Source organism: Tiliqua scincoides, chromosome 6 (genome assembly GCF_035046505.1).
Source record: "Tiliqua scincoides isolate rTilSci1 chromosome 6, rTilSci1.hap2, whole genome shotgun sequence".
Classification (NCBI taxonomy): Eukaryota; Metazoa; Chordata; class Lepidosauria; order Squamata; family Scincidae; genus Tiliqua; species Tiliqua scincoides.
This window is the reverse complement of record NC_089826.1, coordinates 66,810,010-66,837,915: the sequence shown is the minus strand read 5'-3', so window position 1 is coordinate 66,837,915 and position 27,906 is coordinate 66,810,010. Positions and strand designations below refer to the sequence as shown.

The window sequence follows — 27,906 nt, the reverse complement described above, 5'->3', positions numbered from 1 at the left end:
ATGTGAAGAACTGTATGATATGCAGAAAGTCCAGATTAAAAATATGATTCAAAATACACTGAAGAAATTTTCTTTTACAAATTATGCAACTCATTTTTGAAGATCTGCTATAAATACCCAACAATGAATAAATACACAACAAACATAACTGTATAACGACAGTAAAATGAAATTTGTATTTAAATGAAGAAAATGGTATTCTTGCAGCAGGGTAAACTTTTCATTAATACAAATATTAAGCAGGATGCATTTGTTGGCTATTCACATTATTGCTCTGCTACATGATGAACAGGCCTTTAGCATACATTATAGTTCATGTACATTAAAATCAAAGAACAAGTTTTCAGAAATAACTGCATTAAGTAGGCATTGAACACAATACATGAAGATATGCACAGCCAAAAAAGATGAGAAACTGGAATCTGTCCTGGCCAAAGCATACTATTACATACCTGTATTTTTAAAACTGCTTTCTTGTGCAAACAATAAACAGCTACCTTGTAAACATTACAAGGGACAGAAGCTAGGATGAAATCTGTATTTTCCCAATACATTCTGTAAGCTCTCTATTAAGTCAAGTAACCAGTTGTTTTACACATCTGATGTAAAATCAAGACATCATCAACACTTCCGTAGCTTCTGATACAATGGTGCCAATGCTTTACATACAGAGTTCTCACCCTGGAGAAAATTTAAAAACAAGAAATTAGAAAGTTAGTTGAACTCAAATCCTGTTTAAGCTAATGGGTTTTAAATTTGCTACAAGTAACTTGACCTATTGATTTTAATAGGATTTGAGATCAACAAACTTAGTCTGGATTTTTAGGGCAAACACTGTAACATTTAAAAACTCAAAACTAACATATTTATTTAAATATACTTCTGACCATCTTGCATCCTTGTATACTATTACATCTGGTAAACAATAAAAACAGTAAAGCTGTTACATGGCATTAGCCACAACACACACATTCTCCCACACTCACACAGCTGGTGCAAACATAACATTGGTCTCTAACCATGGTGAAGACACTGGAGGGGGACTGCAGTTTAGCAGGCTCAGTTCTTTTGCCCCCAGTCCTTCACTGCAGGCCAATGAAATAAACCAACTTTATTTCTGTACCAGACTTCTATGAAATACTAGCAATTTTTATGATCCTGAGCAGTATTAACCTTTACACTCATGCAAATCTACCACCCATTCTTCTAGTGGAATAATAGCAATCCAATTTCAAGTTTCTTCGGGAAGAACATCTTCAGAACAAATGAGATTTCTTCATAAAACAGAATGCGTAATGGTGAACTGATGTTTGGTTTTCAAAGAGGGTGCCAAGAAATGTTGCTTGTCACCTCATAGGTGGCTGATTTACATCCCAAAAGGAAGGAGGAGAAAAAGCCTTATATACACACAAATGTGCCACTGGTAAAATATGCAGAGATTCAGAGAAGATGCAAGTGCATAGCTTAAAGTGATTGCCAATTTTCACAATTTACAGATGCAAATCTTGGGGTTAAAAATACCTTCTGACTTATAGCTAATTTTGGTTGTACATTTATAGCTATATATGTGTACACACACATATACACACAGAGATGTCTATACAAAGATTCTGAAAAATCAGGATACATTGACAACAGAAAAGGGATAGGTAATAACTTAAATCACATTGACATTTGCTTGAAATTACTTCTGCCAAATTTGACAAAATGCACTTTGAACATGCTGTTATAAAAAAAAACCAAAGAATGAAGAACACCACAAGATTCTGTAGAACCAATGCTATATCACCACCAGGAGAGCACCAAGCAAGGCACCATTGGAAAGACAACATACTTGGGTAAGTCTCTAAGTAAGCAAATGCTAATCTGGTCGGAAAATTGGTGTCTTTGGTAAAAATTCTATAAGAATGACCTGTGCAAAAGAAAAAAAATAAATTTAATGAATTGACAGTTCAATTTTAAAATATCTGACAGCAATCTCTTAAATATTCTGCAACGATGGAATAACCAGGATACACAGAGCTTAACTGTAGGCATGTCCAAGTGCTTACATGTACCCACTAGGGCTCTGGACATTTTCTTCAAACTCAGACCTCCCCCCTCATCCACAGAACATTACACATGATTTCTGAAACTCCTCCACATTTGAACAAACTTGCAGGCCATGAAATACGGGCAGAGGTGCACAAATGTGGTAACCAGCAACAGCAACAAAACTTATTTCTGGCAGCAACCTCCTCACACTACCCAGCACTAGGAGTGGTTTTGCTTCCTGTTCTCCAGTTCTCTGTATATTGCAGAGAGTAAGAAGGGGTGGACTTTCCACTTTGTACTAGATGAGAGACCCTGCTCGTCTCTTGCCTAGGCAGAGACTTTGGAGGATGGGAGGAGTTGGTCTCCAGGACAGGCTTTGGAAACACAAAAACAGCTAGAGTAATTTTCACTGTTTCTAAGCATCTGACATGGAGAGACTGACCCCCCCCCCCCTTTCCTTACCCAGAAGATCACTTAGCAGAGCACTTCAGGTAAGACTAGCCAGAATTTGTGAGCACCCCCTCCCAGCATAAATAGCTGGGTTTGAGAAACATAAAGTTAAAGTTCTTACACACTCACAACTAGTGACACTGGTTTTGTTTTTTGTTTTTTGTAACAGCACAAACAACTTACAAACTAATCTGTTTTGAAAAATCCTAAGCCTGGTTTATGCATTTTAACCTTATAATATTTATTTATTTAAAAGATTTCTATCCCACATTTCCTCTTAAGAACTAAAATGCCCAAGGCAACTAGTATAAGGACACATAAGGAAACACAAATATTAATATAAGCCTTAATCCAAATAACCATGCTATTAGTTCTACAGGTCTAAGGTGGTTTTAGACTTTGGTTTCCCAAACAGCAGCCCTATCTGCCACTTGGCAAAGCAATTCTGAAATGGAGGGAAGTTTTAAAAGTCACTGAACAAGTCTTAGCCCCTGGATGCACCTGAAGTTATTATGGCCAGGATCCAAATAGCTATTTAAGCATAACTCTAAAAGGAAGATACGGGATGACTGCCTTATAAACTTATACTGGTGAAAGGGGGGGTTGACAGAAGGAAAAGAGGGAGGTTAAAAATACGTAGTTGTTCCGCATCTTATTCAAGGGTTATGTTCCGAGGTCAGCGCACTAAACCAAAATTGCATATAGCCAAAACTCCCTTAAATCCAAATACACGCTGTTTCTTTAAGAACTAAAATCACCATATGAGACACATGGGAACTAAGATGACTGAGGGAACAACAGCTTCACTCTCTCCTTTCGCACTTGCTCTGGGGCACAACCAGAGTAAGGGCCCAATCCTATCCAACTTCCAGCACCGATACAGCCATGCCAACAGGGCATGGGCTGCATCCTGTGGTGGGAGAGCAGTATCAATGCCTCCTCAAATTGCCACAGAATACTGAGTTATCAGATGGAAAGAAAACAGCAGGACACAGATGGGTGATGGGCAGGGAGAGAGAATTGGGCTGCTTGAGCCTATTGGGCATTACAGTTGAGGAGATGCAACATTCTGTGCCTCACTAACTTATCTACCAACTTTGGTTTATACTTGAATGCTGTTACATGGAAGGATATTATACTATTACAAGCTGGCTCTGTCAAAGAGATAAGTGGTTTATCTTTCATATCTTTGAACAAATGAGGTTAAAACTTGGCATGCTAGCTAATGACTGCCCTCAGTAACTAAAACTGAATTCTGATGCTATAGCAGAGCAAGACCATTTCCCTAACATACCAACCTGAGACAGCATCTTTCCCAGAGCCATTGGGGTGAGAGGTGCTTACCACATTATACTTTTATGAAGGAGGTATTTCAGCAAGACCCTTATGTAACTAAAATGTCAACCAGTCTTTGTGGTATTGCAAACAAATATAAAACTTTGATGGCACAGGTGTTTTAACTTCTGACCCAAATCTACATGTTTTGTGGGTGAGAATCATGATTCTTTTTAGCCTCTGGGACAGAAAAATTGTTTTTCCAACTCTATGCAAAAGTACCATGTACACAGATTGTGCCATATTAATAATAGCAATAAAGTGTCCATTGTATAATAAGGGAAATTACTCAGGAACATAGTCTCCCTAGGTTAATACAGAAGTTGTGTTAAAATGCATATCAGATTACAACCTAGTCCTATGCATACTTACACAGAATGAAATCTCACTGAAGATAACTGGGCTTTTTCTTAAGTATGCGTACAGCCTTAGCTGTAGAAATGGTAAACATATTCATGCTAAGAGCCAATCTAATCAGGCAACAGTAACCTTTTTTTAAGTGAACATTGATTCCAAACAGAATTTTTGAAGCACACTCTGTTACACTGGATTTAAATATGACAATAACATCTTTTAGCACCACCAAAACCAGCTTGCTTGAAAAAGTTAGTTTTAAGTGGAACTTACTTCCACATAAGCATGCTCAATAGCCTCTGAGTATAACATGAGGTTTTTAAAAGACCAGAAGGGTTCAGTATTTGAAATACAGAACTGGCTGACTTTTAAAAACTGTGTTAGATTTCCTTTCTTGCTTCCAATTATTGCAAAGTTATCATCATGTGTCTCTTATCATAAATTAACATGTTCACTTATAATAGCTGATCATAAATTAACATGTTCAGATAATAGATGTTAAAAAGAAACAGTTTATTGAATAGAGCTACTCTGCAGGAAAAGAAAGGCATTTTAGGAAGTCTTTTATGTTTTAGGCTCGAAATAGGTCTTGGAATTTCCCTCTCTCTTCACTGTGCTAACAGTAAAAAATGATTTTAAGATAATTTCTAACTATTTAAACACTGCTTTAAATCAATCTTTTAACATACTGCCTATAAAGCATGCATTGTGTAAAAGAAAAGAAAAGATATATAATTAAAAAGGCATGGAGGTGTTTCAAATAACTAAAGCTAGATGCTTCTGGATTTGTAAACCCAACTATATATAATATATACATCATATCTTGCAATGGTTTATTTACTCAAGATAAACATCAATTCCATTCCACAGATGTCTCAGAAATTTAAAGTAAAATGAAATGTGATCACAAGCGCCGATTGCTGTGATCTGGAGAGAAAAATTAATACATCCCATGTAAAGTCTTACAAGAAAAACTACAGACTTTGTCTTCCACATAATGATTTAGAACTTCTAGGGAATAAGAGCAAAAACCACATTTCTTCCCCCATCCCCCGTTAATGTTAAAGGCTAACTTTGAAAACACTGAAGTGAAGCTAGTAAAGCTCAAGCTGCTTTCAAGACTGCTGAGGTACGGGGGCAGTTAAATTCTACAAAGTCTAAAGGTTTCCTAAGCTCCAGCAGCTTAGTTGAAAGGTCTCCTTCCATACGCTGAAACTTGATTAGCATGATATAAAACAGCCCACATCCAACTCACCGCGTAACCAAAGTTGCAGTTATTCTTTTTATATAGCATCTGAAAATTTCACACTCCATCAACACACGTTCAAGCTATTTTATCTTGGCAATTAATTTATTATTTTTTTCCAGGACACAGTGAAGCCTTGTTTTCAAGTCATTCATAACTTTATAAATCAGCCCTGCACATGAAACTATACAACTGTGAACCGTAGAAAATCCTTGCCACTCAGGCGATTAAACTCCTGACACCTTTGCTGATTAATAATCATGGAAAGAATAAGATCAGAAGCAAAATAAATGATCATTTAATAGAGAAACGCACAAAACAGCCCTTTAACTTACATATTCCATCATGTTATTCGATTCACATTTCCTTTTGCTTAGCCTCCAATGCAAGCACAGCTAGACAACAGGGAGAAAAAGGAGGAAGAAAAATGAGCTGTATTTTATTGCAAGCGCAGAGACTAGCCCATTTGTCCACCTTTCATATTTCGCGTTCAACAAAAGCATCTGTTTCCATACTGTGCAATTCAGGCCCCAGCAGTACGAAGCTGCTCCCTGCGGCACTCACCTTGTGGTATAACCTATTGTTTTCCCATTCTAATAACTTCTCAATCGATCTTCGTGTCTAGAAGACAAATGAGAAAGAATTTTACTCTTGAGTAGTTTTAGAAAAAAGTTTGTTTTGCAGCTGCTTTTGTATGGAAAAGATGGGGCAGAGATAAGGTATAGGACAGTGACTAAGTACAGGGTGGTCTGCTGTACTATGAATTTTCTGGTATTACTGGCAGCTAAGATGAGAAAAGTTCAAAGCAACTTTAAGAAATATTCAAATGACTGGCAGATTAACATATGAATCTGCCAAGAAGTACATACTAAAAAGTGACGTGACATACTAAAAAGTGACATCATACTAAAATACTGATGTGACTTTTTGAACACTTTAATAACAGTTTCACCCATGAATACTGCAATCAAATAGGACAATTTACACCCAGTGAGGCTAATGGGACTTAACCAACACACATTCAAGTTGCTTGCAACAAACTAGTTGGAGATAATTGGAGGATTTGCACATATAACACATATACAGTATTACAACTGGAATTAATGCAAAATGTAATGTTACTGATTGACTTCACACCCAAGCATGTTTGGCATTTCATGCAGAAAAGTTCCGGAATATTTTGAAGCCCATGTGTCAATGAGTCTCTTGAATCTGAATTCTCCTGCTTTAATATTTAAATCCTCTTGCACTAAATCTGCCACTCTAAAGACACAGTCGGCATCCTGATTTAGTTATATTAACATACTAGAAATACATCCTGCTGTTTATGGTCACTTGACTGCCATATCATCGACTGCTCAGCAGTAAAAATGGGATTTACTAGTCCTTATGAATAAGGGAGGATAAATCACGACACCAGGTGTCGAGATGAGAGCAGAGTTGCAGGTGCAAAGGCATGGATCAGTGAGCCTTGTGGCAAATTCAGCTTCTACAGCTGCAGCTTCTTTACAAGGCAAAGAGAAGTTGTGGGGAGGGGGAGAGAGAAGCTTCTTGTACTCCAATTACTGCTAAAGAGGGACGATAAACATACAAACCATATTAGTGCTGTAAGCAAGAATGCTTTGAAAAAATCTGCTTAAACCATTCATCGAACCTAGTGACTACATTAAAAAAGCAAAAATACACATGTGTATTAGAACAGTGACTTCTTCCCATTCACAACTGTTATTATCGGAGCATAACTTTGAGATGTGCTTTCTTAAAAGAATCAACTCCGCATGCAAAAAATAATCACCGAGATTTTACTTTCTCATTATATTTCCAAAACAGAAGAAATTCCCAAGAACTCTGAGAGCATTATTAATAGTGGCGACTAAGTTACTGCATTGCATTTTTAAAGTTCTGTTCATTTTTGGCTAATACTTTTTTGTTGTTAAGATAGTGCCTGCCCTCTAACAATGATCGGCAGACCTCACTTGTTTCTTTGTAAAGATAGCCTTTTAGAGTCTGCTCTCCTTTTAAATGAAAATAGGGCAGCAGTTATGGTCACACTTTTGTTAATTTAGTTGCCAGTCAGCTCCAAATCAAAAGAAAATAAGGCTGCAGAGTGTAATTAACATTCAGTTCAGTCGTTTTGTCCCTTGTCTAGCCCCCCAAGCTTTGTTAAAATTGCCATCTGAATGCTGAAGGCTGTAGGGAAATCGATTTGATTCTAATCGCACCATGAAAAGAACATGATCTAACTGCTTTCAGCCCTCCGTAAATCTGTACTAGGTCTTTAGCACAATGCAACTTCCAATTTAAAAAGCACTGAATGTCTCGTCAATGACTTTGTGAAGAAAAAAGAACAAGGAGCAGACATAAAAATTCCAATAGTTGTTTAAGCATTAAAGCTCATTTGCATCACAGCAAACCTGAAAAGGGCTGACCTCTCAAACCGCCTCTCAGGTCTATGAAGTTGTAGCCTTGACAAGCTCACATTGACAGAGCTCATTGACTCTGAAAGGCTACTCTATCAATGGTGAAAAATGGCAATAGGTTCTACTCCAAGCAGGCATCTGCCTGCCTACCCACTGCTAAACCAATGGCAAAACGAAAAACGTGAAGCCACCTTGTAATCTTCCTTGTCAGAACCTTTTAAATAATAGATTAAGACTTGGTACAATTTAAATTTCACTGCTCACAAGGAAGGGGAAGGAAAAAAAGAAACTATGCAAAAGAAACCAGCTTCTCAAATAGTAGTACAATTAAAACACTTTACACTACAAATAGGAAACTGAATACAGAAGACTCTTAATGCGACATTCCAAAGGGGCCTTCTACACTTTTCAATGAAACAAATTTAACATTTAATTATTGTTACCCATGAGGATTACTGTGTCTTAATTATGAAGTTGCAGGGACAGCTGATTTTTTTAAGGAAACGTTCTAGCCAACTTTTTTTAAAAGGGTTTAGCATTAAAAAGGCAGTACGTGTGTATAAAACAAACTGTACCTTTATTCCATATTTCAGTTTTAAGCCATCCTATCTCTAAAGGCTCAGAGCAGTTAATACCGATATAGACATCAAGTGTATATTAGAACTTGTTGCTACAGACATCTAATTTTTGAAAGGTATAACTTACACATATGTCTTGCAACATTAAAAAAAATCACTTAATACTCAATGTCAGTTACACACAATGTGAATAAAAGTGTAAACAGAATACATTAGCAAGCACCTCTTAGTTGAGGGGGAATCCTGAAGCATCTCACAATTCTCAACACTCCCTTTCCCTTACTTGACAGGTGGGGGGGAGGACTTGCACGTGCAGCTTAATTAATCACTACACTTGACATCACAATGATTTACAGTGAAGAGCAGGTGAAGACATTCAAAACCCAAAAGGACTCTTGATATGTGTGTAGTGTTTCCAGCCCACTGGGATGATAACCCCTTAGATTCTAGCGCTGTCATACAGAAAACCTGGAAAGCACATTATTTGCAAAGAACAAAAAAACACAGGCTAAATGGAAGAAAGTTTATTAGGAAGATTTAAAATTGATCATAGTTGGTTATTTCTGCCTTCAAAACAATATTTAACTAAATTTGATTTGGGGGCTAAAACACTTATTATGGAACTAAACAATTATTAATGTAAGCCATCTGAAACAAATGGAGAGAAACCACGTATGCATCTTATCCTATGCATGTTCACCAGGAAGTAAATCTAACTAAGTTCCAAGGGACTTACTATTGGGTGCATTGCAAAGGATTGCATCTTTTTCCTCCTAATTATGTTGCATAGAAAGCTGAGTCCAGAAAGAACAAAAATGTCTGCTTAAGGAACTTTAATTATTAGCTAACGAAGCATCTGTTGGAAGTTACAGAAAGACCTTAACAGTGCTAAAAGTAAAAGGCAGGAGCCAACACAGTAATAGTTAAGACTTCAATAAGAAACTGAATGAAATGAATGTAATGCAAAGTATGAGTAACTGGATATTACATTCCTGAAAAAATGATCTTTTATATTTTTGTACCTCCTTGAGAAAAAGCAGGCAGTAAATACATACAAACATCTTTGGGATGTTCTCTTTTTTTGGATCTGTATACATGGTATAAAGGTGCAAGCTCTGTTTTAGTAGCAGCACTGGTCCAGCAGGAAGGAAGCAGTAACTGCAGTATGCTGGTACCATATTAACCAAATTTACCTCAGAGTGTTTTCAGGGTTAGTATTTTTCCAAAAAATTACTTCTATAATAGTAGAAGCAAAAACACATTATGATAGAATAGCCATGTGACAATAAGCGCAGTGTACTTACTCTTTTGCTGAGGCAAATCACTGGCCACATACTGCAACCTAAAGTACAGCAACAGCAAAGGCAGCCGCAGAGTAACCATCGGACATTCACTGGAAGATTCTTCTTAAGACAGCTATTCACTCTGCTGATGCTGGCTTTAAACTCCTCAGGAGCAACCTATAAGAAATAGCCACCAAGTACTGTGGTAAGTATTCTTTTAATATTTAACTTGCTTTTAGGGTGAGGGGACTTTCTCAGTTCTCCTCATGGATTTTATTCCAGAGACACTTACTTTTCCTGTCAACGATGAAGGAAATTCTGCTTCAAATTTGTTGCTCAGCCCAAACCTGTAAACACAAGACAAACATAGTCTTTCAGTGCACATGATCCAACAAAGGGACACCTCATACTTTACGTGGCTGTGCTCTGTGGTTAACATATCAAGTGGGAAATGGACACATGCCTAGGAGCAGCAAGGGGCAATCACAGCTCCACAAGCAAGAGTCCCCAAGGGCTGGAAGGGAGCTGTCAATTTCCTTTTCACACATTATATGTTTACTGCAGCAAATGCCTTTACATAGTTACAGCAAACACAACTGATGCTTAAGTTCTAAATGAAACTTAGACAAGAGGCTGTTTGAATAGTGCACTACTGCCCTAGAAAAGCTTATATTGAAAGCTCCTCTATAATTAAACTCGTCTATAATCTGGTTTCCTGATACCCACAAACCCCTCTTCCCCCTCCCCCCTGCATCCCGTTTGTCTCTCCACTGCTTCCTCTCCAATTTCCTGATACCCACAAAACCCTCTCTTGCCCCTCCCCCCTGCATCCCGTTTCTCTCATGGAATCCCTAGCATGTATGCACTGCTGAAACAGAGACGCCTGTGTTGGCTCGGTCATGTGAGAATGGATGATGGCCGGATCCCAAAGGATCTCCTCTATGGAGAACTCGTGCAAGGAAAGTGCCCTACAGGTAGACCACAGCTGCAATACAAGGACATCTGCAAGAGGGATCTGAAGGCCTTAGGGATGGACCTCAACAAGTGGGAAACCCTGGCCTCTGAGCGGCCCACTTGGAGGCATGCTGTGCAGCATGGCCTTTCCCAGTTTGAAGAGACACTTGGCCAACAGTCTGAGGCAAAGAAGGAAGGCCCATAGCCAGGGAGACAGACCAGGGACAGACTGCACTTGCTCCCAGTGTGAAAGGGATTGTCACTCCCGGATTGGCCTTTTCAGCCACACTAGACGCTGTGCCAGAACCACCTTTCAGAGCGCGATACCATAGTCTTTCAAGACTGAAGGTTGCCAACACTAATATGGTTTAAATAAAGCTAACTTTTCACTTTCAAACTCAAAAGGGCAAAATCAAGGATCAGCATAATTTTTTAATGTCACAAAATGGCTGTGGTTCCACACAATCCTAACCTTAAAACTTTGAACAATCTTTTAGCCCAAATAGATATTCCCCTCTTCTTGGTTTGTCTACTAGATTCCAAGTTTTGCCTAATTTTCATAGCACTGCATGCAGTACCTACAGAAAGTAAGTTTAACTGCTCGGCCAGCCTTAAACACTCTGGGAATAAGCTTCACTGGCTTTTATACTACTACTGAGTAGACATGCATAGGATTGGGCTCTGTCAATCAAAAAGAACTCATCCCTGAGTCTTTGTAACAGGAAGACTGTGATCACAATTTTTTTCTGTTTGGGTTTGCCTACAACCTACCTTGAGTCAAGAACCTCAAGAGAAGAGAGGCTCTTTTTTTGGGGGGGGGGGGAATGAGCTTACTCACTATTAGCCACTTCATGTGGTTAGCCTTTTAACATTGGGAAAGAAGAAGCAACTGTCTTGTCAACTTTTGCCAGAGAGTTATAGCCAACTCAATTTCCCAACATTTCGCAACATCCCTATCACCTATCTTTATTTTTTTACAAACAGACTTCTTCCTTTTAAGAGGTATAACTAGAAACACCCCCAGTTGCACTAACTGCCAATCTGCGTCCAGTACAAATCAAAATGATGACCACTGGCTTATAAGTCGCAAAAGGTCTGGGGCCAGTATACCTGCACACATGCCTTCACCCACATAAACCCCAGTGCAAATTGGCATAACTCAGGAAAGCTCTGCTGCCTATTCTGTTTATTTAGGAAGCACATTCAGTGACTGCCTATATCAGGGGCTTTTCCATCTTGCTTTAAGGAATTCTAGTTGCGTCCTTCTCAACTTGAGCGTAAGGAAGGACATTATAGGGGCCTTGTGACATCTAGTTAAGGGCCCAATCCTAAGCTTCACGTGCTGGCTCACCACCGGTGCGCACTGTTGCAAGTGTGCTGTAAGACACATTTGCGGGCCCTAGTGCCAGTGCTCCGCCGGTGCTAGCATCAGTGGAGCATGAGAGCTCTGCCACTTGGCTGTTGCACAGACCAGTAGAACTTTGCTCCACTGGATCCAGAGCCTCCATCTCATGCTGGCCACCCAACATGGAGGCTCTTCATTCTAAGTCAACCTTCAGGTCAACAAAGAATTGAGTAGCCCGATTGTGGGGCTACTTGCTTTACCTGGGGGAAGGGTGCGAAAGTCCCCTTCTCTTGAGGGGGTGGCGGCTGCCTAGAGCATGCTGGATGTGGCAGCAGCCATCTCCAGGGCCACTGCAGCCCCGCACACCAGGCAGCTCAGGATTGGGCTGTAAGTGATCAAGCCATTTTTCTGTTGTCTTTTAAAAATAATACATTAATGGTTTGTTTTTATTGTTTTACTGTTACATGTGATACTCTGTTGCTTTCTTTTCTTTATCTACTTGGAAGAAATTAGACAATACATTTTAATATGAATAACAAATGTATTTGTGTCCAGTGAGAACACACTGAGAATGTGTCTGATGAGTGAGAATCTAGTGAGAATCTAAGGAGGTGTGAAAGATCTGGGATATACACTACAAGAGGTCCTTCTTGTCACTTTTCCTGCCTCAGAATACAAGTTTGCTACTGACAATACACAACACAGAAAACAAGTTGAGGTTTTTCTGAGCCATAAATGCCAAAAAGCATGAAAAAAGATAGTACATTCAAAAAAACTCAAAAATTAAGACATCTAAACAGACACAATTTAGAAGCAAGAGAATGAACATACCAATTCTTAATAAGATATAAACATGAGATACAAAAAGGGGATACTGCATTGGTACCGGTTTTTGTCCAAATGAGCGACACCTTTCAATCTCATCCCCAAGTTGCTAATCAGGCTTATGAACAGGACATCTAAAGAGTAAGCCAAGGAACCAAGGAAGCTCTGGAAGTAATCATGTCATCCTTAACCATAAGTGACTCTGCAAGGTCAAGCGGCTGCGCTGGAAATATCTTAAGCTCTTAGGGCATGTGTTATTCTCTCATCTTGACCTCCCTCTTTCTAGTAGTCAAAAAAGTCTGACCTTTTGCTCCCAAGAACACAATTAACTGTGGAGAAGAGATTATACCATAAAAAAAGAATCATAATGAACCATGATGGCCTGATAATTAGCCACTAATAACTCCCATGCAGGGAATAAGCACATAGGAACTAGGATAAGTGCTCTAGAAATATATGTGCAAGACTTCAAGACCTGATGCAGTTTTCTACATTAAGTTGCTTCCAAACCTAGTATTTTCTTTTTCCTAAAAGCCACGGAATAGGTAGTGGTCCAAATGTAAGAAAAATCATGTTTTGTATATATTACCTATTTAAAGTAACATTTGAGCCTCATCCTCTTACTTGTATGGGTAACAAAAATTCTCAAGATACTTCCCCATATAGTCAGCATACCCCTAGTAAGGATTATTGTCATATTAGTGCAACACCCTAGGTTAGCCTCCTCTTTACACATCTATTTGCTGCCACAGTAGCTTAGAGGGTAAGCACAAAGCTCACTTTGAAGGGAAACCACGGAAGCTTGAACAATTACAGATTCACCCTTTTATATGTGCTTCCATTCCAACAACAAATTATTCACAGTGAAACCTAACTGAACTGTTAAACTACAGAGTACGCTCAAGTGCTACAATTTTAGAAATCTATAGTACTGAGTTATTCAACCTGATGTGAATCCTTCCTGTGGCAGAAAAACCCATCCCTTTATTTCCTAGATTAAGAAAACTCCAAAAGCATTTTCGTAATACAGAATGAGTCTTGGAAACCTCTTAGAAGAAGAAAAACAACAAATAACAAATTCGGTCTTACAAGAAGATTCAGTATATGTTCAGCTCCCAAACCAAGACCAGATTCAGAAATTATATCATGTGACGGCTGAGGAGTTAAGCATGTGTGAACCTCTTCACAAGACAAGTTCCAGCTGGACCTTACTGCAGGAAAAAAAATCATGCTGAAAAGGAATAAGGTTCCAGTAATACAACTGTGAACTCTACAAGTTCATCCTTGGATAAAATACATTCTGTGGACATAAAGAATCTCAGAGCAGTTTGCCATACCAGTCTCTGGCTCATAAGCAGATAAGAACAAACTCTCATGTTAAAATTTTCACCCAAGTAGTCCAAAAAACAAAATTCTGAAGCTGAAATCAGCCTTGGTCTATACTCCACTATCCAAGATGATTTAAAAAAAAAAAAGGAAATGTCAATACTTTCCAACAATGGAAACCTGGAACAACTGACTAGAATTATTAACAACAACTGGAATTATTGAAATACTAAACAGAGGCAGTTCTGGCCACTGTGGTGACTGGGGGCATACATGGAGGTGCAGTTACCCTTTTAAAGGCCTCTGCAGCACCTTAAAAAGCCACTTCTGGTTTTCAGCCAAAAACTGGAAGTGATGTTTTAAGGCCCTCTGAAGTACATTGTCACCGTGATATGATATCTAGAATAGTTTCCCAATGATAAGAATAAAGAGAAATGATAATACAGACAGGGCCTCTGTATCCACAGATCAGGTTCAACCTGAGCTCTCTGGGAGTGACCAGAGCTGTGCTCCAGTCACCTCCTGGGGGGGGGGGAGCTTTCTGAAGCCTCTGTGAGCTTCAGAATGGCTCTGAAGCATGAAAAACATGACTTACGGTCTCCCAAGGGAAACCAGAAGTGACTTTTTTGGCCTTATAAGGCATTCTGAGGACCGGGGAGCCCCTGGAGGGGGCAGCTCTGGTCACCTCTGGCGGGCTTAATGGGGCCAAAACTGTGAATTTCAAAACTGCGAGAACAGATTCCCCATGGACACTGAGGTCCCATCTGTATTGTACAACACTTGTGGATGCTCAACATTAGGTAGGCAAGGAAATAGCATGTATTTACAGTGTAATATAATCAAAGTTGGGGTATGACCAGTAGATCATCTGAAAGATTCCAGGGCGCAGTTAATGAAAACCATGTCTAAGATACATTTCTTATACACAGCTTGCCAAGCTTATTAATTTCATTTTTGAGCATTAGTTGCTGCTTTCCATATAAATTACATCACAGTGCTTATTGTTGTTGCAAGCCTAACTTAAGTTGGAAAACATCAAAGAAAATACAGTACAACAAAGTTTATGTTGGTTTTACTTTCATCGCTGAACATGATAAGACTCAAAAGCTGCAGTGCTCCTTGTGTGGCAAGATTCTTGACAAAAGAAGCATGAAGTCAACAAAAGTGAAGGAGCACCTTATGTCAGTCCATCCGGAGAGCATATCAAACAGTACGGACCTCTTTCCTGAGAAGGTGGCTTGATCTGAAAAGGCTGGAACTTTACCAAAACTTTGACTTGCTCCAATGCAAAAGCCTTGTCTTGAGGAATCGAACAACATTGCTTCGCGTATTGCCAAGCAAAAGAAGCTGCACACAATTGGAGGGACCTTGGTGAAACCATGCACCCTGGAAATGGTTGAGCAAGTATGTGGCTTGGAGCAGAGGAAATAAACTGAAGTTGTGCCTCTGACAAATGATGTCAACCACTCCAGAATGGCATTTTGTTCTAAAATTTTGAAGCATGCCATGGAATTGGAAGTTGTGTTGTTTCCCTTCAGCATGCAACTGGATGAAAATACTGGCATTTCTCAGGGCAACCAACTTATGGTTTTTATCCGTTAGGTGCACAATGTAATTAAAGAGGAATTCCTATTTTGTGACTCCTTTTGTAATCTGTAAATATTGCTGACATCTTTGAAATGGGGAAAAATGTATTTGCCATACAAAACTTTTGACTGAAAGAAAAGATCTTGGTGCTATGTGCACAGATGGAGCACCTGTGATGCTTGGCGACCCATCTAATAGTACTGCTTTGGTGAAAAAAAGAAGTTCCACTTATCACCAGGATGCACTGCTTTCTAAATCAGCTCATATCAAAAGACTGCCAATAATCCTGAAAGGAATATTGTCTACAGCCATGAAAGTCATCAATTTCATCAGAGCCAGTGCCTTGAATAATCATCTTTTCCAAAGTTTTGGTCAAGAAATGGGAGTAGAATATGAAGCTCTACTCTACTACACAGATGTTTTCTTGCTTTCCAGGGCACAAGCTTGGAAGTGCTTGATTGAATTTTGGGCAGAAGTTTCTTTTTCTTTCTTCTTTTTTTAAAGAGAAACATTTGACAGGGAGCTCATTCATGGCTTGGCTTACTTGACCATTTTAGTGTGAATGAGATAAATCCTTCAAATCATGGCCCTGTGGTTACGATTGTGGGTGTTGCTAAAAAAAACTATGAGCTCTTTTGGCCAAGCTGCCACTCTGGAAGAGGAGATTAGAGGTTGACAACTATGTGAACTTTCCAGTGTTGTAGGAAGTGCTTTTGCATGCTGGAGTCAAGAGAAACAAAGCTGTGTCAATTTCACTGCAGGCAGATCTCTGGAGACAACTGGAACCTGTTACTTCTGCTCAGGTAACCCAAGGTTTTTTAGACTGGGGTGTTGTGACACCCCAGCCTATGGGCCCTGGCCTGTTTCCCCTTAAGGGGCAGGGGCAGCCTGGAGGCAGTGGCTGGATGTCGAAGATGACATGCACATTGCCATGTCAAAGACAATTCCACAATTTCAAACTTCTTATTCAAGTCAAACAGTAGCAGCCTTCTTACTGAAATTCACTGTTGAGCAGAATGAAGGTTTAATTTTTGTTTTATTTGTGTAATTTATTTCATTTTTTAGAAAGCAGCCAAGAACTTTTCCATTAAAAATGAGTGACAGAGACATAATTGTGGTAATTATGGATACGCAAAAGTACGCCTTTAAAAATTCAAGCCGGAGCTGGCAGTTAAGCCAGTAGCCAACCGACAGATAAGAGGATACAAATTCTTTACAACCTCTGAAGATGTTTTCCACAGCTGAAAGTAAAATGTTGGGACTAGATCCTAAAATGTGTTTTGATCTGTGGCTTAAAGACTTGAGCAACATGTTAAATTATGCTTTAAACTCATCCAGCCACGAAAGCCTTAGTATACTTACAGAAACATAATTCTTTGTAAAGATTATTTTTATATTTTGTCTATGTGAAGAAAGTAAATTTTCAATGTAATAAAATAAGCTGTATGCAAAACTTTGTGTTTATGTACATTTTACTGGACAGGGTGTCCATAGCTTTCATCAGATTCTCAAAGGGATCCATGATCCAAAGAAGTTAAGAACCACTGTCTTGGGGGTTGGTGATACACTGCAGCATCTTGTTCCCACAGGTTCCACTTGTATCGATCCTGAAGATAAGCTAAGGTTTCAATGAGATTTTTTTTTAAGTCAGTCCTTTTGGTACTGGTAATTTTAACTAGATATGCCAGTTGTAGTATTGTAGTGGTTATTTACACAGGCGCTGGGCTTAGCCTTGGTAACATGGCAACCGGCAGGCAAACCTGCTGTTTTCCCCCTACTCAGGCACACCAGAGTGGACCAGTTGCTGAGTCTTCACCCAGAGCCTGTAAACAAAGGATGTTATGAAGAAGCCTTTATCTAGGAATGTGTATTGCGGTCAAGCCAGAGCCAGCAGGTTTCTTAGCAGTGTAGATTTCAGCAACATTCAGTAATTTTTCCTAGTGTCATCATGTGCTTTGAGAATGAATAAAAGTCTGAGGAAGCTAGCCGGGAGGACGGACTTCTCTCTCAATCTCATACTGTCTTACTTCCGGCTTAGCTCTCCCTGCATCAACCCTCTGAATACCTGCTGTGTCTTTCATTGCTCTGACTTCTTGCTGCTTGAGTTCTAACTTTCAAACCCTCAGAGTGCTTCTGCTTTTAGCACTTTTCCTCAGGCACCAAGGTTCTAAACCCTGGGTGCTGTTCAAGTAGCGTTGTGTTGCAACATAGTATCACACAAGATGTCAAGACTCATCACATGTAGAACACACAAATGGCAGGAGGATTTTATGTTCCTCACCACTGCCCCTTCCCAATAGAATACTGAAGTATAAAAGTGGAATTTAATCTTGAATCACTCTGCTATGCTATGAATCCAATATATGAAACTGCCCCTGTAGTTCATAATTCATTCCCTGACTTTGGGCCCAATCGTAGCTAACTTTCTAGAACCAACTGTGCCAACAGGGTGTGTGCAGCATCCTGAAGTGGGAGGAGGAAGCTCCTCATAAGATGAGCCCCACTGGATCAGGCCAAAGGTCCATCTAATCCAGCTTCCTGTAACTCACAGTGGCCCACCAGATGCTTCAGGGAACACACAAGACAACAAGATACCTGCATCCTGTTGCCTACCTGTTCTGTCCTTTCTTCCCTTGCCTCAGGACCGCATTGGCTCTGTAAAATTGGATAGGATTGGGCCCTTTGCCATATAACTTTCTGCTTCTGGATGTGCAGGAAACTACATCAAAGGTTGCTAGTGCCCCACTGTACTGGCTGCTAAATTCAGTGAAAGAGACTGTGCTCACACTCTTAATGCACTATGACACAGCAGGAGAGGCACCCTAGGGAGAAAAGCAGTTACTTCAAAAAGTGGTGGCTGCATAGATCTAGTACAAATGGTAGGAAAGGCTTAGTACCAGCTCCATATTTCCTTTAGGTGCTCATAGCTCTCAACATTACTATAGCCTACAGCCTGCAAAAGGACTCCCTATACCTCCAGACACCTGCTCACAGAAGGGGGCCTTGTGTGCAAACAACTCACCTTCAGTGAGAGGAAGGGGTTTCCAACAGAGTGCTGCTGCGTCAAAGGTTTGTTATGCATACATGGATGTGCATGTATATGAACATATATATATACACAAGCTTAGCAAGAAGTGGCACATACCAAAAACAACATAACAAGCATCTGGCAAAATGAGTTCTAGTTCACAAAATTAGTCTGTTGCTCTTGAGGCACTTTGAACTCTTTTTTTAATGTTTACTGTGACATAGTAATACAGTTACTTCTCTTGAATCCATTACACAATGCATTTTCACTGGAATTGTAAAATCATGCAATATCAGTGGAAAAGGCAGATATTTTAAAACCAAGGTTAGCTACATAAGAAGCACGTCCTTCAGCCATAATAAGGAAGACCTGGGATACTGAAAGGATGCCTGCTGTAGAAGATTACAACTAGCACGTAAGTGCCGGATACAGGGTATGTGGATATGTATGAACGAAAGTACAGCTTTGTATATCAGCAATAAAACGCTAAAAGTTCCTCTGGCCATTTACTAGCAGCTGGTGTAAAATATGCAAGACTGATTTAAGATGTTCCCAGAGACCACTACCCTCCAGAGACAAAGACTGCATTCTGTGTCAACAGCAACCTCCAAAACAAACTACCCTGGAGAATTCAAGCAGTATACTGTGTGGTTGTTTACCCTTGTCCTCAGCACACACTGTCAGCTCTTCACTAGGGATCAGGTCATTTTTATGTTCTGAACACTGTCTAACACATTCTTGGGACTACATAACGTTAAAGCAGCAGGCCCATGTTACTGGTACTTTTAAAAAACTGTTAAAGAACCTTACATTATATATTTATATAAGAATCAGACCATGTGTCCTCAGTTTTTTCTACTGATAGCAGCTCTCCAGTTTCAAACTAGGGTCTTTCGCAGCCCCACCTGGAGATATCAAGGGCTGATAATGCTTTACTGGGATTAATAATCTAATGCACCAAGTTCAGTTTATACTCATACCTACACATGCAGAATACAAATATTTAAAAAATTGGTTTACTTTAATATTTCTAAACCACCTTTCATCTGAAGATTCCAAGGCACTTGACAAATTCAATTGAAAATACCATAAAACCAACATTCATAAAAACCACAATTAAACTAATAGAACTAAAATAGAAACTAAAATAGAAACTAAACTAAAATAGAACTCAAAAGAACTGAAAGTAACTGCACACCAACTGAGCCCTACAGAGTAAGCAGACAGACCAGAAACTTTTCAGATAATCTTGTATGGAGGGTAGAATCACACAGGAACAGGTGGCCCTTGGAATACCATGGGTCCAAACCATTTAGGGCTGACAACATCTTGACTTGCACTGGGAAGCAAATCAGAAGCCAATGAAGCTTGGACAAGATGGAGCACAATTGTCTAAGCAAGACACACCTGCCCATCTGGTTACAGCAAAGGATCTCAAACTTTCAAAGTCAGAACCAACATAAGTTGGAAAGCACAAGGCTAGACAGTGCATCTGCATGAATGTGGAGGATCCTGCTGGCTCAGTGCTATCATGCCCATGTGAAAGCCCAAAGTCAGGTGGGCTGTGCCTGCGCAAAAGCACCAATACGTCTGTCTGTAAGTCAGACATCTATAAAAAAAGAATTACCTGTGTGTAAGTTTACACAAACCCCATTACAACTTATCAACCCATGCTTTGAAATGCCCTGGAGTAAGATCATTGGTGCATCTAGCTCAATACTGCATACATTTGCTATCAGCAGCTTGCTGGAATTTCAGACAGAAGTCTTCCCCAGCTCTACCTGGAGATTCCAGGGACTAAACTTAGATCTTTGGAGCTTTGCAACCCTCTTCTAAGTTGTTTGTCACCGCAAGGGATCACAACCCACATTTTGTAAACCCCTGAGCTACAGTATTTTGCATCAGCTGCGATTTCCAAATGCTTTTTCAAGGACATTCTCATGAAAAGAACACTGAAACAATCTAGATGTGATGTGACCATAACCAAAGCATGGGTAACTGTGGCCAGATATGCCTTCTTACAGAAAGGCTGTTGCTGTAATTTATAGTTGTACAAACACACTCCTAGTCAAAGTTACCACCTGATCATCCATAGTTAAGCTGGGTATCTTTAGAAGTTAGCTTGTAGCCATATGACTGATCATTCAACAGGTATGCTCATATGTACTCCAGACCTAGCAGTTATGGCATAGGTTGGGAGTTTCCCCAATGCAGGCCAAAACTGTGAGCATCAGTTCGAACTGTAAAACAAGCTTGCCTGAAAATGGTTTAAAATGCAGACATTAGACATATATATTGATTAAAAAACTATTATATAATATAATGCAAATATTTAATCAGATTAGCAACTTCTTTATACATAGACATTACATAGCTGCAATTCATGACGTGCATTCAACTGAAACTCAATAGCTAGTCAGTCTTTTTAGAAGGCCCTGGATAGCAAAACCAGTGTTGTACAATATCTAGGAGGCTGGACTCAAGATCCACCTTTGCCATGAACTCACTTATATGGCTTTTGGCAAACTGCTGTCTGTCAGCCCCAGTTTTTGATCTGTAAAATGTGAATCACAGCAACATGCTAAGTTATTGTAAGGACAAACACAATAAAAGATAGAAAGCCCTCAAATAAAAGTACTAAAAAGAAGCTGCAATACAGTAGAAAAAACTAGCCGCCTGACATGCAGGCCTGCAGTGGCCCCGAGAATGTCTGCCACTGCATCCAGAGTGCCCCAGGTAGCCGCTGCTGCCTCCTTGGGAGAAGGGGACAAAAGTTCCCTTCCCCCAAGTAAGGCAAGTAGCCCCACAATGGGGCTACTAGATTCTACAGCAACCCACTGAGTCGGCATAGAATTAAGAGCCTCCATGTTGGCCTGAAACGGAGGCTCAGGATTTGGTGGAGCATCCTTCCCGCCCCACTCTCTCCTCCCCGCCCTCTCCCCACCCTTCCTCCATGTTTTATAAATGTAATACAAACACGTTAAAGCCTATACATATAACCTGAAATTGAAAACCTTAGTTCTTTATCGAACAAATGAAACTGAAGTCTGTTCATACAAGGAGAGGAAGAGGATACTTTTGAGGTTAAGCATTCTAACGCAGTAAAACATATTTTTATTATTATGAGCTTTTTACAAGATTCAGGAGCTTGCAAATCATTGTAGACAACAGGATCTAGGAGACAATATGCTTCTTTCTCCAGAACAATCAACTGATTCCACCAAGGCAATCTTGCACTTCTATTTATGTTATCAACTATCTGAGCTCTGCAATGTTTTCAGTTCTCAGGTTCTAAATATGCCTGCCTCTGTAAACCAAACAAGAGGGTGATCTCACGGTGAAACACTGTTATGCCTAGCAACTACCAGCCCTTTCTGAAATGTTCTAGGTACTTAGTCTTCAAGTATGTGATCTTGCATAGGATGTCCCTACATATGGACAGAGACAGCAGAACAGAAATACATTGATTTTCACAGATCCTCACTTCCATCTCAAAGCAAGTGCAAATAGTGCAAAAAACCATGTGGGTGCTATGGTCAAAGGTTTTGAATGATGCCCTAAGTTACTGGTTCCCAAACTATGCGCAGCAGTGCCTTCCGGTGCCGCAGAATTTGCTCACTCACACTGAGCAAACTCACAGTGGCACCACAGGATATTCCCAGCGGCCTCTTCTTCCTGGCTCTCGCAGGCATCTTGGCTTGCGTAAGATCTTGCACGATGCAAGATGGCTGCACTGGGAGAGCTGGAAAGAAGAGGCAACCGTGAAAGAAGGGCACTGTGACCACAGTAAGTTTGGGAACCACAATACCAAGTGGTGTAAGGACTCTATTCAGTTGCAAGCCAACATATTTTATTTGTTACAGCAACCAATTATTATTTATTAACTTAAACACTTATACCCCACAACATTCCCTTCCTGTTAGGGAGGTGCTCAAGGTAACTTACAAAAAACAGCAATTAAAACCACTAAATGCAGAAAACACAAAAACAATTTTAAAAACCACCATACTAATAACAGCAAAGAAGGGCAACAGAGAAATAAGAAATAATAAACCACAAGCTGAATGAAATGGAAACATCATTAGCCAGTGCCAAAATTCAACCAAAGAACGCAATAACCTCACATCCTGTGAGAAAGTGATTCTTAGATGCTCCCACAGAGAAGGCACTTTCATGTGTCCAATGACAGGCCTAGGGGAAAAGGGGGCAAAAACCCCAGGTGCCGTGCCTGTGAGGGTGGCACCACCATGCTGCCTCCACCTGCCGCACTGCCTCTGTCTGCCCTCTAGAGACATTCCAGGGGCAGGCAAAGCCCCATACGACATTTGGGATTGCTCCAAAAGCCTTCTGAGGCTTCCTACACAGTCTTAAGCAGTACTTCCAGGAAACCGGAAGTACTGTTTAAGACCATAGTGGAAGCCTCAGAAGGCTTTTGGAGCAGTCCCAAATGCTGTGCAGGGTGCTGTGCAGGGTTCTGTATCTAGGGGAGGAGGGAGGGCGTGATGTGGGGGGCCAACATTGCAGACCAGCACCTCAGGGAGCCACAGGGGCCAGGTCTGTAACTGCATGTGTCACTATTACATGGTCTTTAGCCGGAAGTGAAACATGTAAAGAGCCCTCTCAGGATATCTTACAGAATAGGCTGATCTATGTGGGAGATGGTGAACCTTCAGACCATTCTTGTTCAGGAGTTAAAGAAGAGAAACCTTGATTTTAAATCAGCCTCTTCTCAGGACAATTTAAATCAATTCACCGTGAGAAGCAATGTTACTTTTTGCATGTCTTCTTATATCCCTCAACATCCTGGAAGTGATCCAATTCAGGATCACAGGAAACAACAGTATGATGAATAAAACTTAAACAGTTGCATAAATATGACCTAACTGGAGAAACATCAGAGCAAGCTGCACGCATCGTGTACCATGCTATAAAGGTAATCAAACTGCTCTAGGCATGCCTGTCATATTTGCTGACTGTTGTACTTAAGGGGGAGACTTCACACCATGGCTACCTGGCAAAAAGCTGGAACTTACTCAACTACATGAGTAAGTTGAGAGACTACGACTAACAAAAGTATAAACAATTTACATTTGGCTGTAGCATGGCCGGTCATGAGTAAAAACACTTGCTTATCCAAACTCCAACTTCCTGACAACTCATCATTAGGTTCAATAGTTTACATTCTGCTATTAGTCATAATGACCTTCATCAGTTCAGTTTCCTTATTGCTGCAACCAGGCATAATGTTTGCATGGATTGCAAGTTAAAAAGATGAAACATGGTATGACAAAACACAAAACATTGAGAGGTTCTATAAGCATTATAATAACCGTAACAGACTTGAGATAAGAGAAGAAAGTAAGGAGAACACCATCATGTTAATTTTAATTATACTGGAAATTCAGGCAAGCTACTGTGAGACTAATAACACACATTTTGCTTCGTTAAATGTTACACCAATTCCTGGGTATATTTGAGGTGCCGATTCCAAAAATGGCATCCATTTTTCCCTATCACGTCTAGTTTTAGAGACACGGCATAGCCTCTTTAGTGAATGGTTCAAGCAGCTTCCTCATGGCTTCCTCATGAGGAAGCTGCTTGAACCATTCACTAATGAGGCTATACCATATCTCCAAAACTAGACGTGATAGGGAAAAACGGATGCCATTTTTGGAATCGGCACCCCAAATTTTAAATGCTTTTGAATTTTCCCACATTAAGAACTGCAAAAGTTTAAGCTCAAAATGACATGAGAACAACCCATTAGGTACATGTACTATTTTGGAGAAGGTTACCCTGCAGCAGAAAAAAAAACAGACTGCTCTAGGTGTTCACAAGTGTATGGAAGAAGGAGAAGAAATAAATGAGTTCAGAAGATTACAGCATAGAATTTATGCAGCACAATGATTTGCCTTAAAGTGCATCAACTACAAGACAGTATGAGATGGAATAGGTAAAGGTTACACCTTTGATTGGACCAAATTTGAAATGACTAGTTGACCCAATCGTATCTACCTGCATCTCAGGGTAAGGAGACACAATATAGAGACAAAAGACAGAAAAGAGGGTTTCCAAGCCTAAATAGCTTAAGAGTAAACTGGATAATGCCATTTTTTCATCAACTAAAAACGGGGGGAAGGGGGGAATGATGAGCCCAAACTTCTCAGGGAAAGTAGGAAGTATTGAATAGTACTCTTCAGGAGCAAACTATGTTTTTATTAATCTATCAGGACTTGGGTAATACAGCAGAAGACTTGGGTAACATCAGCAGAAGACAGTTCCAAATAAATCATCCTTCAAATATGGATTCAGTGTAGGTCTTGCAAGATTACTTTTTCTTCACCTCAATTTCTTTCTTCCCTACTGTGAAACTCTCAGAGACACTGCTGGTGTAGTGTAGCAGCTACAGAGAATAAGGTAGGCAGTCTCCATTTCAAATCTTGCCTTAACCTTGAAGTGGCTGACTTGCAGCTCAATCCCATGCATCTTCATTTGTAAGCAAGTCCCACTGCATTCAGAGGGAATTCACTTTCAGGTAAGAGCACACAAGATTGCAGCCTCCGTGACTCTAACCCACTGGCTCCCAAACTGTGGGTTGGGACCTAACTGGTGCGTCACCACCTGATTTTTGGTGGGTCACCAAAGGGTTATAGAAAGATCAGTATCTAATTGCCTCAAGGTATTAAAAAGTCAAATACTGTAGCTGCTAACTACCCTGCAAGGAGCTGAGTTCCTAAAGTTTGAAAGTTTGTGTAAATATAGGGAGATAAATATTTATGGGTCTTCCTTTCTGGTTATTATTACTTATAAATAAGCAAACAATATGTCTTTCTAGATCTCCTATTTTAAAAGTCTGGAAAACAGTCATTTTCAACCCTTTTTAACCTCATGACACAATGACAAGGCACTAAAATTGTCAATGCACACCATCAGTTTTTTGACCATTGACAAGGCACACCATGCTGCTGGTAGTGGGCTCAAATCCCCCAATTGCCCTAAAAAATGACCCTCCCCAAATTCCCACAGCATGCCTGCGGACCATCTGCGGCACACCAGAGTGCCACAGCACAGTGGTTTGAAAATCATTGTGATAAGAGTGTCTTCCTGGTGCAAAAAAGTTTGGGAACCACTGCTCTAACCAATTCTCTTTCATCCCTCAGCCCCAGCCTCCAGCAATATGAAAACTGCAAAGCTGACCTACTTACAAGAGTAATAAAGAATGGCTAAATTAGTGAGAAGCTCTTTGAGTATTTGAAAGAAAAGGGGAACATGAACACTACAATTCAAGAGATCTTTAGTAAAGATCTATGGTGTTCTTGCCCAGAAGAAAGTCCCACTGTGTTCAATTGGGCTTATTACTCCCAGGTGTGTGTGTTGAGGATTGCTGCCCAAACATTACTGCAGCCTGCAATTTAAACAGTAAGTGAAATGTTTACTTTATTGCAGCATTTCTCAAACTGTGGGTTAGGGCCCACTAGGTGGATTACGAGCCAATTTCAGGTGAGTCACCATTCACTTCAATGTGCATTTTCCTTCCCCCCAATATCTTAGATTTGATGCTACCATGGCACGTGACTGCATTTGGGGAAATGTTACAGATCTATACTTTTAACAGACTCCTACCTATATGCTTTTAAACATGATAATCAATGGGGCTTACTCCCAGGAAAGTGTGGATAGGCTTGAAGTCACTGGGATGTTTGGGGATTTTTTAAAAATCAGCAACTCCTTGGGAGGAGTTGTTTCATTTTATTTTAAATATTTAATTTCAAATAATTCTTTAAAAACTTATTGTAAACTTTCCTAATTTCCTTAGGGCCAAATCCTGTTCAACTTTCTAGTGCTAGCACTAGCTATGCCAATAGGGCATGCACTGCATCTTACAGTAGGAGACCAGTCATGAAGGCCTCCTTCAGGTAAGGGAATGTTTGTTGCCTTTCCTTAGGACTTTGTTGTGGACCAAAGTTGTCCAGCAGTGGAAAGTTGGATAGGATTGGGACCTTACTTACTTGATTTGATTTTGTTGTATTGGGGGTAGGGTGTTAAAATTTTCCTGCTTGATGATGTCACTTCTCGCCACAACACTCCCAGGTTAATGACATCACTTGATGATGTCACTTCTGGTCACAACAACCCTCCCAAGTTAACAACACTTGTTTGTGGACCAAATCCTATCCACTTTTATAGTACTAGTGCAGCTGTGCCCATGAGTCGTGTACTGCATCATGTGGCGCGGAGACAGCCACAGAGGCCTCCTTAAGGTATAGGAACATGTGTTCCCTTAACTTACGGCTGCATTGCGGCTACACCAGTGTTGGAAAACTGGACAAGATTAGGTCCTATGTTACTTATGGCCACAACATCACTCCTAGGTTAATGACATCACTTGATGATGTCACTTCTGGCCATGACATCACTCCTAGGTTAATGGCATCACTTTGATGATGTCACTTCTGGCCACAACATCACTCCCAAGTTAACAACATCACTTTTGGTGGGTCCTGGGCAGACAGTCGTTCTAAAAAGAGGGTCCTGGTGCAAAAAAGTTTGAGGACCACAGGACTGGGGTGTTCATCGGACTTCTCAAGACACCCCAAAGGCGCCAGGCTCCAGCAGAAGCCCCACAGTGGTCTGAGAAGTGCAGCCTCGCTGGGGCGCACTGGCCTCGCTGGAGGCCGGAGAGGCCTGAGTGGGAGTGGGAGCGGGAGCGGGAGCTCCAGGCGGCCACGGACGGCCCCGGGACGAGGCTCTGCCCGCCACCCCCGCCCTTACACAGTGACATGGCCGGAGCCCCGCACCACCACCGGATCCGGCGAGTGCTTGAGCAGCTGCTCCTCGAGGGCCCGCTCCTCGTCCTCCTCCTCCTCGTAGATCTCGTCGAAGTCCGCCATGGCCGGGCCGGGCCGGGCCGAGCCGAGCCTCCCGAGGAGAGAAGGCGGAGGCCGGGTGAAGCTCCCTCCGCGACGAAGCTCGGTCGCGAGTTCCTCCTCCTCAGAGCCGCCGACAGGAAGCGCCCGTCATGATCCGGGGAGGGACGCGCAGGAACAACAACAATCACAACATCCGCTCCGCGGGGCCGCCGCAGCCACTGACTTAGGAGACGCCGACCCAAGCCCCGCCCCTTCTCTGCTCCCGCGCGCA

The 27,906-nt window shown here is 40.7% G+C and overlaps 1 protein-coding gene across 1 annotated transcript; it reads right to left on the bottom strand.

The window, feature by feature from the left end:
* Positions 1-153: 153 nt before the first annotated feature.
* Positions 154-27,799, bottom strand: CHIC2 (cysteine rich hydrophobic domain 2). The gene is made up of 6 exons (XM_066632211.1): positions 27,538-27,799; positions 9,993-10,047; positions 9,722-9,877; positions 5,984-6,040; positions 5,755-5,814; positions 154-1,912 (listed from the first exon to the last, which is right to left on the bottom strand). Exons 1-6 carry the CDS (start codon positions 27,654-27,656, stop codon positions 1,862-1,864), a joined length of 498 nt encoding a protein of 165 aa, XP_066488308.1. The 5' UTR covers positions 27,657-27,799; the 3' UTR covers positions 154-1,861.
* Between the last annotated feature and the right edge of the window lie 107 nt (positions 27,800-27,906).